The 18,085-nt window shown below is 43.0% G+C and overlaps 1 protein-coding gene across 1 annotated transcript in view; it reads right to left on the reverse strand.

The window, feature by feature from the left end:
* The window catches only part of TMEFF2 (transmembrane protein with EGF like and two follistatin like domains 2), a 132,528-nt gene that overhangs the window by 43,541 nt on the left and 70,902 nt on the right, over positions 1-18,085 (reverse strand). Inside the window, exon 5 of the mRNA XM_049794186.1 lies at positions 11,186-11,282. Coding sequence (XP_049650143.1) covers positions 11,186-11,282 — 97 coding nt within the window. The remainder of the gene's footprint in view (positions 1-11,185; positions 11,283-18,085) is intronic.

The following is an 18,085-nucleotide window of genomic DNA, read 5'->3' on the forward strand; positions in this document are numbered from 1 at the left end:
TTCACATGCCAATTCAAGTGTCTGCAGGTACCCAACGTGTGAAGTTTATTTAAAGCACACAGAATAAAATAAATGCCTTTTTATGGTTTGCCTACACTTGGTGTCCTTCACGTCTCTATAGTCTGTGCTAAAACAAAGCTTTGCTGACTGTTTCTCTCCCTCTGTAAACATTTGAGACTGTCCTTCGTGAACGTTTTATCGCTGTGTGCCTCAGACTGCTGATACTGTTCGCTCCTATCTCGAAGCCAGCAGAATAATGAGAATTGTTCCCACGAATCCCAGCGTTTCACCCTGGCCTCCAACAGCCAGTGGGAATATTGCAACATCTGGTGGGAAGCACGGGAGACCATCTAGCTGCAGGTCCTGGCACGGGCCTTGCCACGCGGGAAGGCTCAGTCTGCTCACGAAGAACTGCGGCACCAGCTGGGACCAACGGCAAATTTCTGATAACAACGCTTTCGTTAACAACACTAGAAGTTACTTCCGAAAGCAGAAGGTGGACTCTGATTTATCAGTGGGAGTAGGGGGATGATGGCCTTGTGGCTAGCAGATACCAGTGTGCTGCAAGCCCCATCCCATGCAGCACATGAGCCATCCACTGCCGGTGGGGAAGGCAAGGCTCAGGAGTGGCCTTCCTAAAACTAGTGAGAAGAAAACCGTGGTGAAATAATTCCTCCGTGTAAAGACTCCCTCCGCACGTGCAAAATCAGACTACCTCTCACCATAAATGGCTCTGTGTCCTCAAACATGTGTGCCTCCCACTTCTGAGGAGACCCGCCTGAGGCAGCACCACCTGAACTGGCTGTGTACTCCAGGCTACCCTGCTTGGTAAACTGACTTAAATTACAAAACAAAATCCAGTCTAGCTATTTAATGAAATTTTAGGAGGATACTTCCAGGCTTTCCTTCAGGCATTGTTTACACCTCCTGCACAGACAGAAATAAAGCAAAATAACCTCATATCATCCTGCACAGTGGTAAAATGAGATCTTGGCCCACAGGTATGAGCCTGGGACCTGAGCAAATCTCTGCACGTACAAGAGGGAGAGAGCAGTAGTAACCCTCCTTTTCGCCAGAGCATTCAGGTCTGTAGGGGAAAGCTGCTGTACAAAACCGGGTGTTATTACTGGCTGGGGATGCTGCCTCTTCTCTTGCTGTCTCATGATGACCCCAGTGGCTAAGTGCTTTTGGGAGCAAGCCCCAAGAGAGAGTACTGCTGCCAGGGAAAGGAAGATGAAGGAATGAACGAAATGTGCCATCTCAAAGAAGCGTCCTTGCCAGGAAACTAAGGAGATGAGAGTAACCTTCTTCAGGTCTGGGACACAGATCAGCAGAATCCAGCCGCGGTTCCTGAAAGGGATGCACCGCAAGCACTGTGCTCTGGCCGGGACGGGCGTCCCGGGGGCACCCATGCACCTCCACATGGGAGAGCTTCATTACAAAATGGGCAGGCCGAGAGACAGCAATTAAGTCTGTACGTCTGGGCACGTCTCACACAGGTTTTTAGCTGTGACTCACGCATGGGAAAGGACCAGGGCAGGAGATGGGCGCTGTGGGGAAGGGACACCTGCCACCCTGCAGGGGCTGAGAGCCGAGGTCAGCCCTGTACGTCAGCTCCTCTTGAGTTTTCCTCAGGCTCATATTTAATGCATGGGATGTATTTTTAATGGCTCCGATGTGTGAACAAATCGTGGCCTTGATGTTCCAACATGGGTGTGTGAAGGAGCCTCCGACCTTCTGCAATGGATGCAGTTTTAATTTAACGGTTAACATAAAGTGGGATGGAAGAGATGAAGCATTCTATTAAGACATTTGATAATAAATTGGAAAGTGCTTTCCCAGTGCTTTACATAGTTATTCTCTCTGCTGATCTATTTAGCCAACACATGTAATTCTGAGCTACAAAGTTGTATTCCTGCTTTCGTAAACATACTTACATAAAACTCAATAACAACACAGTCTATTTATTGCTAAAATGCTAGTAGGAAATTGGAAAAGGTATAAATACAATTCATTGCTGGTGATCTCCTGCCCCCTGAAGGCACTGCAAGGCTCCAAATCTTGCTCAGTTCACAGCATCATAAAACTGAAGCAATAAATGTCACTCCTTTCTTGATTGCGCATTAGGCCAATCGGCTTTTTATTGCGACTAAATAGGCCGTCATGAAGGCACCGCTCACTTTACTACTAGGGTATGACTTTGGCTAAATGGGGGGCCAGGGAGGGGGGAAAGCTTATTGTTAAATAACAAGAAAGTGGAAAAGAAAACAGGAAAAAAAGGTGCAAAAGCTTGTTGTTCTCCAAGGTCTCTGCACTTGCTCTTTCATGCTGTAATGCCCTGATGTATGCAGACAATTATGTGTCAATGCACATTAATATCTGATGTGCATTATCATATTATCCCTTATGTGCACTTTCACAGCCCGGTGAGCCCAGGCTCTCCCAGCCATGGGGTTACACAACCAAGCGGTGGCTTTGCCTTGGAGCACCCGCGCACAGCTCTGCCCTTGCGGAGTCAAAAGGGATCCTTTTGTGTACCTCCCACAAAGCGGCAGTTGCTGGGCATGATCTTTACAACACCCTGTATTACAGCAAGAGCACAAAACAGACTGCCAAAACCATTCCTTCAAATGCAAATAAAGGTGTGCGCTCAGAAGGCTGCTACACTTTCCTACCTAGGACTGAAAACCGCAGTCACAGCTGGTGGCAGAGGAGGAAAAAACCCAAACCCTGGGTTCATTTGCTCCCCTGTTAAACTGGGCACATAAAATGGTTGCTTGCTGCCCTGCTGTCACATGTACATGTGGTATACGGACATTTCCTGAAAATAGAGAGGGATGCTGTTGCTGTCTCACACAATGCCCAGTCACACACGTGCACCCTTGTAACGCGCACAGACCGGTGTTAACGCAGTCCACAGCCGCACCACCTCGATGCCAGCCGAGCTGCTACCCCACACATCTTCCAGCCGTTCCCACCATATAAACGTTTGATTCACCTGCTCCATGCTGGGCGTGCCATTTCAGCCTCCAAGCCAGGCAGAGGCAAGGCAGGGGAGGAGGACCTCCCTGCCACCTTCCAGTAGTGTCCCCAAAACCCTCCCCAAGGCCCTGCGTGTGGGCAGCCGCTGCGGCTCCTCCCCGCTCTCCAGCAAACAGCACAATGGACTAGCTTCAAGTCAGCTTTAGGTTTTCTCCCCGCTTCCACAGTCCTCTGTCCTTTCCCAGTCCATCCCCCCTGCCTTCTCTGCCATGACCACCCATCCCTCTATGCCTCCATGCATCCTGTCCACACACCACATGCTGAACGTAGGTATAGGCTTCTTGGCCATGGAAACCTAACAGGAAAATTTGGCTATTTTAAGCCACACTTTTAAAATTATTGTAGCTTTTTTTTTTTTTTCCCAGCTCTACTGTCGTCAGACTAACAATTGTGAAAAGAAATGACAGCTCTACATGGCTTACAAGCCTTCCTCCCCTTAAATTTCAGAAGAATTTTTGTCTTGTTCCTACAGGAGCATGGCACCATGATAAGGCAAGCAAACCCTCCAAAATCTCACAAGTTATTTTTGGCTTTTCACAAATCAATATTTCCTCTGAAGCAACTGAAGCATTCAGTAAGCCAAATTCTGCTTTTATCATCACAATTTCCAAGTTATTCCTTTGCAGTCTGTGAACGACGGCACATGTATACTCTGACAGAGTCTGTTCTCCCTTCTGCCAGCGAAAGGCTCCACTGGCTACTGAGAAGTTACTCCACGATTATGATACTGGAAGAGAACTTTTGTTTCACTGAAGTCAGTGGAATAACTTTCATTGACTTCCACAAGCTGGAAGTTCACCTTCTGAAACTGAAAACCAAGTTTGGATCAGCAGCTGAAAAGAGGAGCACAAGGAAAAAAATCTATAAGCTTTATGACTGTGTAGGGTATTATCCCCTGGACACACAGCGAGTTTTGCTGTAACTGCAAAAGATAAAAAATGTCTTTTTTATTACAAAACCAAACGTTAGGGATTCTAGTTTTTGGATAAGAGATGGATGTGTCTTATAAGGTCCCTAAAAGACCTACTTGGGTGAGTAGTACAGATGGAACACAATGTGGGTTTGCATTTATCTGAGAACATTTAGAGCCGTGATATATAGTCTACATAACAGACTTCCTCGATGTATAGAGAAAATATAGCCAATTTCTTTGTGTAGGCTGAATTATTTACCAGAGTGTTCCAAAGTGTATTGGTAATAAAACACTATGAAGTATAAGTAACTCCAGACAATCTTGGCTTACGTTAAAACCAGGGTTTTTTTTTTTTAAGAATGTTATTAAGAAAATAAATCCTGAGAATCTGGAAAGGCAGGACTTTGTCAAATGAACATAAGTCTCTAAAGGATTGCATTGACTCAATGGATGGAAAGGTCAAATTCTCCAAACCGTCACCCTAAGGGAGCTGGGAATCAGTCTCACTGCAAAATTAAATAGGCTATTTTGGCACAGGATGAAGGATGCAAAGATGGTAAGGTGATTTTGTGAAACTTACCTGACTGGGAAAAATGGTTGTTTTTAACTAAAACCAAATAAAATGTATGTAGAGTAAAACAATTTCACCAGATGGCCAAACAAGCCATCATTTTTCCGAGCATTAACTTTCTAGCCAAGCCACTAGGAGTGCACTCAGTTTAGAAATACAATGTGCTCATTCCTGCCTCCTACTCTGGAGGACTGGACCATAGGCTGCTCTTAGAGAAACATCCTCTGAAGATAAAGCTAACTTCTTGTTCTGATATCTTACTTGCTCTTTCTGCAGACTCTTTGATGAGAAAGAGGAAAACCACATATTCTTGGCTTGATTTAAGATCTTTTAGAAGTCAGTGGGGATCTTTCTCTGGCTATGGTTGGGCACAAAGTCACTTTTTCACCTGGGCTAGTTTTAAGTTGAAACTGCCCACTGAAAGAGTCCTACAATATCTCAGTAGCTTACCAGCGAGAAACCTGATAGGAACTGTGGCGTTCATGCAATGCTCACCTCAGGACCTTATTTTCTGACTCTTACATGATGTCTAGACACTGGTTGCTAATACGCCTGAAGCTTTCACCTAAGCTGGAACTGCTGCAACTTTCTCCTTCTTGGTGCTGTGGACAGCAATTCAAGCTACAATTTTGTATTTTGCTAGTTTTCCCATTTTTGTGCCAGTTCACATGGCATTTCTTTCCACAGCCCAAATGACGGGACATGGCTGGGTTCTCTATTCAGCTCTCACGCCCCAAGCAGTAGATCTGGCTGAGCAGCCTCCTGTGACAGCTACTGACCTGACCCTTTCTCAGAGCAGGCTTAATAATGAAAACATAACATATAGATAGGTAGGTGTCATCTTGCTTTTTCTAACGTTTCCGATGTTTTGTCTTTCATTGCAAATCCTTCATTGACCAATTTCCAGTTGCTTAGGCTACTTTTTTGCAGTATTACTGACTCTTAGCCCCCTGCAAGGTATCTCTACATAGCGTCTCAAGAGTTACACTGGAAGTCAGCCATTTTCTTTTTATTTCAAAATCTTTTAACCATAGAACATGCACCAAATGAAACATTAACAGTTAACAGAGCCAGAATTGGGCTAATTTCTGGGCAGGCACTGGAGGTAGCTCTTAGGCTGGGGCTAAGTGACACAGGTGTAAGAGGGTGTAAGCTGCTTGGTCATCTCCTGCTGTGCAATGCAGAGATTGCATGCTGCAGTGCCTTTACTTTCCTCTGTAAACCCTTGCCTGAACTGTTATTAGACATGATTACCAAGCTCCATGTGAAGATTTATGCAGCAGCAGATTCACTTCATGCCTTAGGTATGATCTCAAGTTAAGCAGAAATTTAGGTCTTTGCAGGATTGTGTTTTTTTAATTTGATTTAATTTGATTCCAATTCTGTGTTTATTTGAACCACAAGTCCAATGAGTATGTTTAAGTGTTATACATAGCCATGAACAAAGATCTACTTTTTCTCTAGGAGAGAAAGGAAAGCAGCAGAAAACAGCAATATATCTACTGTATGATGCACGGGACGTTGCAGATGTTAAAGAAGCTTGTTGTTTCTGCATCTGGAACAAGTAGGTCACACATAGTTATTATACACACTGCTGAACATGAAGCAGCCAATACCCTTGTAATGTATGTGAGCTTTCAAACTACCTTTTAGTACTTTATAGTAGTACAGCATCTTGTTTGCAGATGCTCTGGTTGAGAGCAAATGATGGAAGGGGGAAGGGACCCAAAGCTGACTGACCTAATTACTGTGTGGATTGAGAAGCTGGCAAAATCATTAGGGTTTTTTTTATGTTTTCTTTCTATACTATAATAAAGATAAATATTGATTGCTAGAGCAATATTGATTGTAGGGGTCACTGCAGATGGCAGCTGCATGATTTGCACAAGTATCTCCCATGTACAGAGCTGCTTATTTGCATGAGAATGCAGTTTCACAATCCTCATGTGTTGCAGAATGTTCACTTGCCTTATAGAAGCATTTACCCAAACTATATATATCAGTGATTAGCAGTAAAATATGAAACACAGGACCGAAACTGTTCATCTTCTTAATACATTTTGTGTGTGTGTCTGTCTGCTGTGGGGAAGTGGAGTTTATTGTCCCAGCCATGCGGAAAGAAGCACAGGACACAAGGGACCTGCTGTAATTGTGCTGCAACGTCACCACCTCACTTGGGAATACCACCCAGGTGCACAGCATGCCCGAGACCGACGCTCCTTCCTTCACCCACTGACCTAGACACTGAGCATGCCAAGCCCCTTCATTCAGGCCTGGATGCCTTCCTCCAAGCTCCCAGCTTTGGGCCATCAGGGACACAGCGTCCCCACAGAATGGTTTCAGCATCTTCTCCTGAGCTGAACCTGCCCGGTGGGATCCTTGTCTGCTTGCAAGAAATGGAAAAGACCCCTCCAGCGTGGGCCAGGCTCATGAGGAAGGAGGAAAGTTGCCTACCACAAGCGTGGTGTCTATGGCACGGCACAAAACCCTAGGCTCGGCCAAGGAGGAGTCCTTGGGGTGTGTGGGACCGAGTTGTGGGAAGCAGCAGGGGTATTTACGCCCCTTTTTATCACTGGTGCAAACCCCTGAGTGGCCCATTTGAGGTCAGGCACCTCCTGCCAGGGATACTGCTGCCTCTCTCCTCCACCTGCAGCCTCCAGGAGGGAGGAAGGAGAAGGCAGAAGAGCCATATGCGGAGGCGGCCTCCTTACTTCCTTGGATGCTGCCAGGCTACAGGAAAAGCACTCTCTCCCGAGCACGTTGTACATCTCTGTGTGTCTGTCTTATAGCTAGCAAAATGCATCTTATTCTGGGCAATGCTGCACTTTGAGACTGCTGCTGGCTGACCTGCTGATATTGAAATTCAAAGGAAAAGCATGCATATTTAACCCCAATTCATCATTTTGATTTTGATTAACTCTACAAGTCAGAGGTTTGCAGGCTTTAATCTTGTTTTAAGAAAACACTCCTGTCCTCTCAGCGTTTTCCAACAGGAAATTCAACAGAAGGGTTTTTCCTCTTATTTATCTCCTTCCACTTACTTGGACACATTGTGGACCTCTGAAATAGCTGCCCAGTATCTATCCAAACCATGGCTTGTCCAGTGTAGAGAGTGCTCTTATTTCCTCAGTGGCCCATAAGGAGGAGATTAATACTGGAATCCAGGTTTCTGACGTGGTTATGCACTGACACTAAGCCACTTTAGCAGATGAGCAGGCACTCCATTTGGTGAGTACTATTTATATACAGTGAGTGAGTATTTCATAGATGCTTTTTGGAAGATCTTAGAAATACACCACGGTTCAGAATGTTACGCTTCATTCTTCATTTCCTTTTAAGTATATCTCTCGGGGTGTTACGTTGAGTAGCCCTGTCTTACAAAATCAATTATTCCTTAGCCAGCTCAGAAATAAAACCCAAAGTAAGCAACACCAAATGTCTGATTTACCAATAGATTGCAATCCAGTGCTAAAGAGCATAGCCACTGCCCTGCTTTAAATATTCATGAAGCCCACTGGTGCAAAATGCATTAAAGGTGGGAATAATGCCAGTAATACATGATCCTCTTAGTGACAAGAAGCTTTCACATATTAAAGTAGCAAGATGTTAAAGACTTTCAACTGAACAGTCTTTGTTTTTAACCTAGAGAAAGAGATTCACTAATGGAATGCCAAATTGCATGCGCCCTTGTGATATTAGACTGCAGAATAAGGTAATAATACATGTGTGCTTTACCATGCTGCAGAAGACCTGTTATTACAGTGGGTTCTTTTCTGCCTTTTCTTTGTACTTTCCAGAGAGCGTTCACACACATATCTTACCCCTTCAAGTAGTCTTCTATGTCAAAAGCCCTCTATCAGAATCCCAGGAGTCTAGTCATTAACAGATTGGTTTTACACAAACAAGAAGATTTAAAAATAATGGTGACACAGTACAATAGCACAATTTAGCTGAGTGACAACTGGCAATGAATAACCAAAAAAAAAAAAAAAAAAAAAAAAAAAGAGAAAAAAAAGGAAGAGTTAAACCAGAGACAAGGGATTGCAAAATAACAGACTGTGGCAATGCAGAATAATGTTAATTGTCACTTTAAATCATCAGCAGCCCAACCACATCTGCTATCACACCTGTGCTCTCTTCTCTGATCTACTCTGGCACCCTAGAAATATTAGGCAAACAGCCAGCCTCATATCGCCAGCTCTCTGCGGTCTGGCTCTGCTACCAGCTTGTATCCCTCTTACCTGGAATGGATCAGGCACTGACCCTGCACCCTCAAACTGTTTCTGATAGGGGACACTGCTGGTGCCGGGCTCGTCACCCTGTAACAACAAGTCCAGGGGCCACTTGGACCCAGTGACCCCATTCGGATTTTACAAAGCTCATCGGTCAGGTGAGGTAGCTAAAGAGCCCAGCTTACATCTGAAATTTGATCCACGTAAAAATAGTGTTCAAATAAAAAACTGAAATTTCTTTTCCCACTCAATCTAAGGACATTTTCTGCATGCCAGATCTTGGCAGGGGGAGTGGGACAATATGTCTATCTGGTGCCAAACATGGAAATTCAATTAATGTGCATTTAAAAGAGGGATGTAGGTCCCCCACACATAGTCTGCTTTTATTCTAGAAATAAGAATAACAAAGAGCTAAAACCCAGAAGGCTCATTTTTTAGAAAGACGTTTATCCAAGACTAATCAAGGGGCAGGGACAGGAAAACAGGGCTCTGGTACGGCATATGAAGTTGTTTACTTCAAAGCAGACCTTTAACAGGCTTTACATGGTCTTTGTACTTCTGGTTGGAAATCTGCTTTCCTGCCTTTTAACAGTTTGTCTGGTAGCATCTTCCCAGTAAATGCCCTTCCCTGCTTCCCGCCCCGAGAAGCGTCTTCCCCTACAGAAAGATCGCCTGTCAATAAAGATTGAGAACGTCAGCTCCTGCAGTCCTTACGCTGCTCTGTATAAGCCAAGTTGTTTCAAAGGGGAGGAATTAGATAGTGCAAAAGCTGCAGCAGGAACATAACTGGGGTAGGTTGGATCAGACTATTTTACCAAGCTATTTCTGGAAAAAAATAAACACTGCTACTCGGTGCTTATGATTAATAACGTTATCGTGTAGCTAATTTTATGCCTTGCCCCTCTCTTCTCCTGCCTTCCAATTTGGAAGTGCACTTAATTATGAAAACATGAGCACTAGACTGTGAATTTTGATATATTAATTTTACCATGGTTTTGTTTCTACACTGCACCACCAAAACTCTCAAGGACAACCGGTCAAGGAGACAATGAAAATCCTGACACCTGGGGTAATTTTCTTAAGCAAAGTCAAAATTAAGCAATTTCTTCCACACAAATCTCATTACATTACTGCAAACCTATAACCATGATGCATCTTGCTCCTGTTTTTCAACACCACAATTTTTTCTGATGACCGAAGCCAGAGCAAGGCCTCTGTGGTTTGTTTACTTGGTGTTTTTTAAAGACTAGAAGCGGAGGTTATTAAAAGCCTGGCAAGACAAAATGAAAACAAGCACAAATGGATGACCATGACCGTATTCCTAAGCTTCTTCACTGAATAGCAGAAATGCTCATAATTTCATGCCTGACCAACAGTGCATGGATACCTTGCCTGGATGAGGTCAGCTGCCCAACACTGGGCCCAATTGTCATGTTCACTGCTCATTCATTCATTCATTGACTCCTCTCTGCTCCATTCCTACCATCCAAGTTGGGAGTTTGGGCAATATTGCTTTATTGACATCTCACTGCCCAGTCTCTGTATCCATCCTTTAGCTACCACCAGCCCACAGTTTCAGAAGCATCATCCAGACAACAGCTCTAACGTTTGCATGATTATTTTGTTGTCTCTCTAAATTTGTATTAATTACTTGGACAGAAATACGAGGCTTGGCATTAAGGGAGTGTTAGAAGTACATCTCTGTGAATAGCAGCTTTTTTGATCTATTGGCAATTCCAAAATCACAATAAAATGACTAGTTTAAAGTTGGCTTGATAGATGTTTGCATAGCTTCTAGGCAAAATGAAAAAAAAAAAAAAATTCTAAGTAGATATAAATATTTCCCTTCAACTTATGTGGTTAAGGTTTAAAATATTAAAAAAAACCCTGAATACTTTGGAAACCTCTTTAAAAAAAACAACCAAAACCAACCCAAACAATTTCCATTGAGAAAATGTCTAAACGTACACTCTAATTATTTCAAACATTTGAGGATTAGGTCTTCAACTCCAGCAACTAGGAAAAAGCGAGACAGATTTCCCAGTGTTTCTAATGCCACACATGAATTAACATGATGATAATACTAATGATACTTTTTAACTGGAAAAGCTTTAGGTCAATTATTTTTCCCAATTCTATTTTTACCAAAGTATAAAGCTGTAAAACCCCAGATGGAATAACATAAGTTATAACAGCAACAAAATGGATAACTGTGTTTCTAGACTTTGTCTAAATTGTACATGTTCCAAAATTATAAACCAGACTGTTTTACACATTTTTTCAGAGTAATAACCACCTCAATCACTGTGTGATGAATCTCTGGGTGCAGAAAATTGAGTATCTAATATTTGTAATGCTTTCTAAACCACAGTACCTTTAAATAATACAACATTCATTAAAATAGAAGAGTAGACCAAATTACTGTACCAAACATCCTCTGCATCTTCGTCACACTCTGCTCCAAACTGGCAAATGTCACAGGTCGATGTCTCTTTTTGATTGGTTTCACCTGAGCCTTCATTGACTGTTTGACAGAAAGCAGAAGAATATACATTAGTTAAGACAGCACTGTAGCAAAGCACTTCTCTCTAGAAAAATCTATTCCTGCATCAGCTTAATGCGCTTCTCACAGAGCTGATGCCTGGCCAACAGATGTTATTTTTGAATGGGGCAAACACAGAGATTTCCATGTTGGTCTGTGATAAATTCCCTGAATTATGGAGTTAAAAGGGAAACTGGAGAAAGACCCTTCCTCTTCCTTTTCCACTTAAACAATGACCCCTTCAAGCTGTAGCCCAGGAAGGTTGTGTCACCACTCAGCCTCACTGCTTTGTTCCCTGGGAAAATAATGGAGGTGTATTGATAGCATCACGCTCTGCCTTGTGTCCTATACCAGTGAAGGCCTTGGGACGGACCCAAGGGGATGCTTTCCTCGAAAATGTTTTGAAATTACCTGCCGTGTGGTGCAATCTAGGCCATTCCAAAGGCAAACCATTTTTCTCTTCAGAAGTACAGCTACAAGCCCCAAGGACTAGTTATCTCTGGCAGGAAAGATTTAGTGCTGTCTAGAGGAGGGGACGATCTCCAGCATAGGTTAAACCTGAAACCCAGGAAAGCCAACGCCAATGTCTGCAATTGTGTAAGGTTTGTACCTGGCCCTTAAGTCAAAACCATGAAGGAACTAAGGGGAAAATAAAAATACAGGTGTAAGAGGACTGCAAAAAATATTGATGGCTGAGTACTGAAAGAGAGACCACAAAGGTAGGCACCAAGAAGAGGGTTTGTTAAGATCTAAAAGAAACCTTATCTACATGTAAAGTTTATAAGCACCTTTTGATATCTTTCGAAAGATGCTGCTTTCTAGCAAGACACAGTACCTAGCGATATCCTTCTGCCAGTTACAGAATAATTAAACCAACGCAGACTTTAAGTATCAATCAGCGTTGACTGATACTGTTATCTGCATAAACAACCTCTGCAGTGTCATTCTTTCATTTCCCTCTTTCACTTGGAGTCACCACTGTGGTGTAGGCTTATTACACGTTCAGATCCAACCTACCAAACCTGGTGGACATGCTGAAGTGTGTCGGTAGCCCCAGTGACATTGATGGGACAAATCACCTGCCTGATGTTGTACATCCACTATGTGAGACCGTTAACCTGGGTGTTACCCGTTAACCGGGTTGTTACCGGAGGCTTTCGCGTTGGAGCGCTCTGACTTTGAAATAGGCTGCTTTTGTTATTTACTCAAGAAAGGATGGAAGTCCCAAGCTTTCACAAAGCTGTTGGACGAGAAAGGGCTTTTGTCCCTAGAAAAGCAAGTGTGACCCCGATGCCTGTTTTTCAACAAGCTTGTGTTCTTACCCTGGACAAGTTACTTAACCTCTGTCATGTTTCCCACTGTGTAAAAAGGGAATAATAGCACTGTCTACCAACAGAGAATATGGAAACAAGTATATTAAAAGATTGTGATATGCTTAGATACTGCAGTGATACAGTCCACAGAAATACCTAAGGTAGACGGTTTGTCTAAGAAGTTTTTTCCTGAGGCTTAATATAGTCAAAGGAAGTGTTGGTATGTTTAAGTATGAGCTATGCTGCAGCACTTTATTATCAGTCATGCTTGAATTTAGACTATATTAAGTTGAAAAAATTCACCTATGATGAGCATTCTGATTATCTTAAAAGGAAAAAAAGAGGGTTTTGCCCTATTTGTACAAGTTTGCTCACCTTTATATCCATAAAATTCACATACAAAAAAACAAAGGGGAAACTAGGAAACATATGCTGGATTTTTGTTCTTACTGCATTGTCAGGCTTTGTAGGGAGGGTCTGAGCTGTGGTTTTTCTGTTTCCTTAAATGACTGAGGAACTCTTTAGGCTCACATTTTATAAAAGCCAATGTACAAGGGTGGACAAGGTGTCCAAGTGCCATGTCCTCACACCATTAGCATCTTCATGTGCTGCCTGTGTGAACCTGACCCAACAGCACCGGAGGCTCATGCTGCTGTACAGCTCCTCCCCACTTCTCTGCAGCTGTACCCAGGCCTGTGTTTTTCACTAAGTTTCATTTACATTTTAAATATAGAAATCTCTTTTACTGAGGAGATAACTTTGACAACCAATCTTGGCAGGGAATTTCCAGTGGTTAAGATATTAGACAGGACATGTAATGAATGACTACAGGCAAAGGACAACGGGACCTATGGGCAGAACTTATGACAGCCGAGCATTCCTCACCTACCAGGAATATGACAATTGTTCCAGTTCAGGAGGGTGAGGATATATTCTTTATGGAAAAGAGCTGTAATTCCTTTATTTTGTTATTCTGCAAATCAATTCCTTTGTATTTCCTTTTAATTAAAAACATACACCCAATTTTTTTTCCTCCCTGGAATGTTTCTATTTATTACGGTCCAGCAGGTGTGGTTTGACCAGGGACTTCACACAGTTCCACATCACACGCTGAGTAAGATAGCTACTTAAGTCATTAAAGGAAGGCATTTGAAAGACTGAGCATGTTGAAGAGAAGTGATTCAGAGAACTGATTCAGAGAAGAACATCCACAGTAAGGCACAACACAGTTCTTAATTTCTAGTAGAAAATAATAGGTCACTACTTCAGCTTTTTCTGAAGAAGCTCTGCATCCAGTGTTCCATAGTTAACATGCACTTTGTCATTAAGTGTCCGAGCATGCAGCAGTCTTGATTAAAAAAGACAGTTGTTTATCTGTCTCTCTTTTTTTTCCTGTTTTCAGTAACCGCAGATAATATTATTCTTAACATTTCCCTAAGGTGTGTTTTCTCTCCCTACACAGATATACACGCTGGCATATGCACCAACACCCAGGACGGACACACACAGGGGCTTGTTTTATCTGTGCTGTGCAGATAAGTGCTTTGATAAATCTTGACATCTTAGAAAGAGTTATTTTCCCAACATTTCCTGCTGCTTTTTAGCTTGAGGACTAGTGGATGCTCATTTTCTAAGGTGGCTCTTTTTAATTTTTTTTCCCTGCTGCACTTGCTGATTTGCACTTGCTTTCATATCCCAACTAAAAAAAAACTGTTAGCAAAAATAATCCAGTTTCTGGGTTCCTCTTCTAAAAATAAAAGGCATACGATTCTCTTTTTCTCATGCACATTACGTAGTTCTCATATTAGCAACTGTTGAGGTTTAATGCCAAGACCTGGTAGCAACATAGTAGGGCTCCAGGGAGGCTAATCGCTGAAGTCCACCACTTATTACTCACGCAACTGAGAAATGTTAAGCTGCAAGTTCCTATTTGTATTACCAAGATTAGCAACTTCCAGAGTTCAAGGAAACGTGCTAACATGGGTTAGAAGGTCACTAACATTATCTGAAAGTCACTTCAGAGACTACCTCAATCTCCTAAGCAATATAAATTCTTTAGCTGGGAAGGCACTACACACAATTTAGAGTCAATGGACTGTGGTAACCACAACAGCTCCTGTTTTAATCATTCGGTCCTTTGCTGGCGTTCCCACTGCACTCAGATCAGATAGTTGTGATTTCAAGAATATCCGTATTGCTTGCAAGTCCCACAAGAAAGAGACCATTTTTGAGACATTTTACTTTGTTTCCATAGCTGAAAAAACAGACTGAAAGTTTCATCAGTAGATTGGTCTGACTCTGTGCTTATCTCCTGCAATATCAGGAGAAAACAAAAAGCCCCAAACTGTCCCCCCACCATAGACACCTCTACTTTCTCTTTACACTTCAATCTCTTTGAGTCGAGAGTGCTACAACCCCAACAAATCATGCTATGACTTTATCCACACAGCTTCCCAGACTCATGCTCTACTAGGAGTTGATGACTGGTGGTTTAGTTGTTTTAACAATTAGGCATCAAAATCTCTGTGCACGAGCTTCTTCCCAAGATGCTCAGCGAAAGTAAAAGGTGGGATGGAAGTAAACTCTTTGCAATTGCCAGAAAAGCAGCTCCAATGGGATGGTTAGGAATACGCACAGCAGCTCATAGACTTGAGCTGATATACAAAGTGTCCCCTATTTCCTAAGTGACACAAGGGACATGCATGTAACTTGCCTGACGGACCATACTGTGAGGAGCAAATGGCAGTGGAAAGAGTAGCTGGTGAGCCACGAGGGTCAGAGACAATTAGGTGGCAACACCAGCTAAACACAAATATCTCAATCTCTCTTTGCTAACATGCCTCTGAATGCAACAGGGCAAACTCAAGAGACCCTCAGTTCAGTTTTCATGTGGCTTTGTAGGACTGCTAACACTAATATAATAATCCTTATTCAATATATTCTAGCTATACTGGAGAACGCAACAAAGAAACAGCATAAAACATCATCAACACACACTTCAAAATACAGAAATATGACTATAATGAATTGTTATGATTGTTTTTTATATTATGGAGTCTCCCTTTGATTGATGTGATCAGATGCACGCTCATCGCAATCCCTGATTCTGACTTGATTCCTCACAGTGGGTTATTGTTGAAAGAAGAACTTCAAACAAAGCTTGCTCTAGCTCACCCTAACAGGATATCCACTTGTTTTTAGCTATAAAATCTAGGTAATAACAAAAATCATGTAGAGATGAGGGTTGATAGCCACTTCTGTATTTTGGAATGAAAGACAATGTGCAAATTAAAAAGTGGAGGAGGAGGAGGAGGAGAAGAATGCTCTTCAGAGCAGCTGAGGTGATCTCGCCGCATGCTTCAGTCCTAACAGGAGTGCTCTGGGCAGGTGACAAGGCGAGTGGATGAAGTGAGAAAGAGAAACCAGGGCAGAGAAGCCAGCAGAATTTACTAAATGTGTTAGAACAAACACTACCTGCACCTCTACCAAATGGCTAAAAACACCTCACAAACTCGACCAATAAAAGCCCAGATGCTGCAAGAGACTTCACTCTAATCAATAAGTCTTTTTTCCTGAAAGCATTAGCTCAGTCAAACCTGCAAAGTGAGAAAAATGAAGGGTGCGAAGCAGGGGGTCGACTCACGAATGACTCTGCTCTCACAGTCTGGCAGAGGCTCAGAACGGCATTACAATGAAAATGAAAAGAAAATGGCCTACTGTATCGGTAATAAATCCAAACTCTGACATGCCTTGTTCTGCTTTACTCCTGCCGTCTGGCTCCATCTCAATAAATACAAATTTGCTCTCTCTCACACCTACAAACATGCTGGGGAAATTATTTATCACCTAGCTCAGGACCCGACTCAGAACTTCTTAAGGAGACCTGAAATATTCTCCTTCATGCCAATGGGCCTTTGATTGGTTTCTCCATACCACCAAGGGCCAGCCCTTGAAACCACCTCTCCGCTATCGATGGGCGGGTTATTTAAACAGCACCAGGGTTGTGCCATACCTGAGCTAGCTGCCCAGGAAACCAGACCACCTTTGCCAGCCTCTATATTGCTTCAGGTCCCATCTTGGGTACTTCCATGTTGCGATTCTCAGCCAAGTGCTGGAAAAGGTTAATGGGATGGCTTCAGCGTGATGCAAATACCTAACAGGGTTTTTGGGGAGGAACTAGATGTATCCAGCCAGTTCAGATTGCTGATAAAATGTGCTCTTATCTTCTCGCTAAAGACCATGTAGATACAGCCTGGCACTGCTTTGATGCCACCCAGATTCAATTTTCAGTGTTTTCCAGCTCTCATATTTCTACTGTGACTCTCAGGTTATATTTTTTGTCTTAAAATCACAGCCGGTAGATTATCTCAATGTATAAGGACCTCAGTTTCTCTGCCTATTTGCTTTGAAAGGTATGTCTAAGCTTTAGAGCTGTGGAGCAAAAGCTTGTGAATTTAATAAATACCAGAAACTGTCAAGTTTATAATTTTTAAAAATGAATTATTCTTGTAGGGCTGATTCATGATTTTTCAGTCCTGTGCAATGCTGAGTTTATGTTGGACAGGAAAGACACGCTTCTGAAACAGCTCACTCTTGTGCAAGGCCCCGTGCTGAGCACACCTGCACCTTGTGTTGAAGGCCCTGATTCTGCCCTGGATAGAGCCTAATTAGTGCATGAAAACAGTGTCTGGGAAGTGCCCTGAGTTCCATAAATAACTAGTATAAAACCAGTTTCACATTATTACTAAGCGCTGCTGCTCTCTCTAGTCCCATCTTTAGTTTTTACCTCCTGTCTTGCTTCCTGTCATGCCTTGCTTCTCATTCTCTTCTGGCTTCTTTCCTTTCCCCACCGCCCCCAATTTTTCAGTTGCAATTACCCTAACACAGGGCCCAACACAGAGCAGCTCTGGCAGACGAGGAGATACTGCTGGGAGGAGAGGCATGGGCCCATGCAAAGCCGCACGCCTCTCACTTTGCACAGCTCAATGTCTTAGAAACCTTAGAAGCCTTCTCCAGCTGTCATCCAGTCTGGGGGCTTGGAGGCCTCCCCTGGCAAGACGGGTAGCCTTCGCACCCTCTGAACCTCATTTATCGTGGCTAAAAGTGAATGGGACGGGAACGGTTTCACAGGAACAGCGTTGCTCCTCCACATCTATCTGACTGCTGTTCTCTCCTTTCAGCAGGCGCAGCTGGAGGTCTCCAAGAGCATCCGGCTCTGAAGTCAGGACATGACCCCCTACAGACCTCTGTAGGGACCTGCCCGTATTTGTACAACTGTGGCCAGGAGGGGATGGATTCAATTCTTACTCAAAGTTTATTTATTCTAAATAAACACCATTTGCTTGTTTCTGCCTCATGTATATCCCTGCTGCTCCCACAGTGCATTTGATAAAAAATTAAATACGATTAGTCGAGGCCAGTTTCTCCTAGCAAATATCTCTAATGGCATTTCAAAAGGAATGGCTCATTGAA

Source organism: Accipiter gentilis, chromosome 1, assembly GCF_929443795.1.
Source record: "Accipiter gentilis chromosome 1, bAccGen1.1, whole genome shotgun sequence".
NCBI lineage: Eukaryota > Metazoa > Chordata > Aves > Accipitriformes > Accipitridae > Astur > Astur gentilis.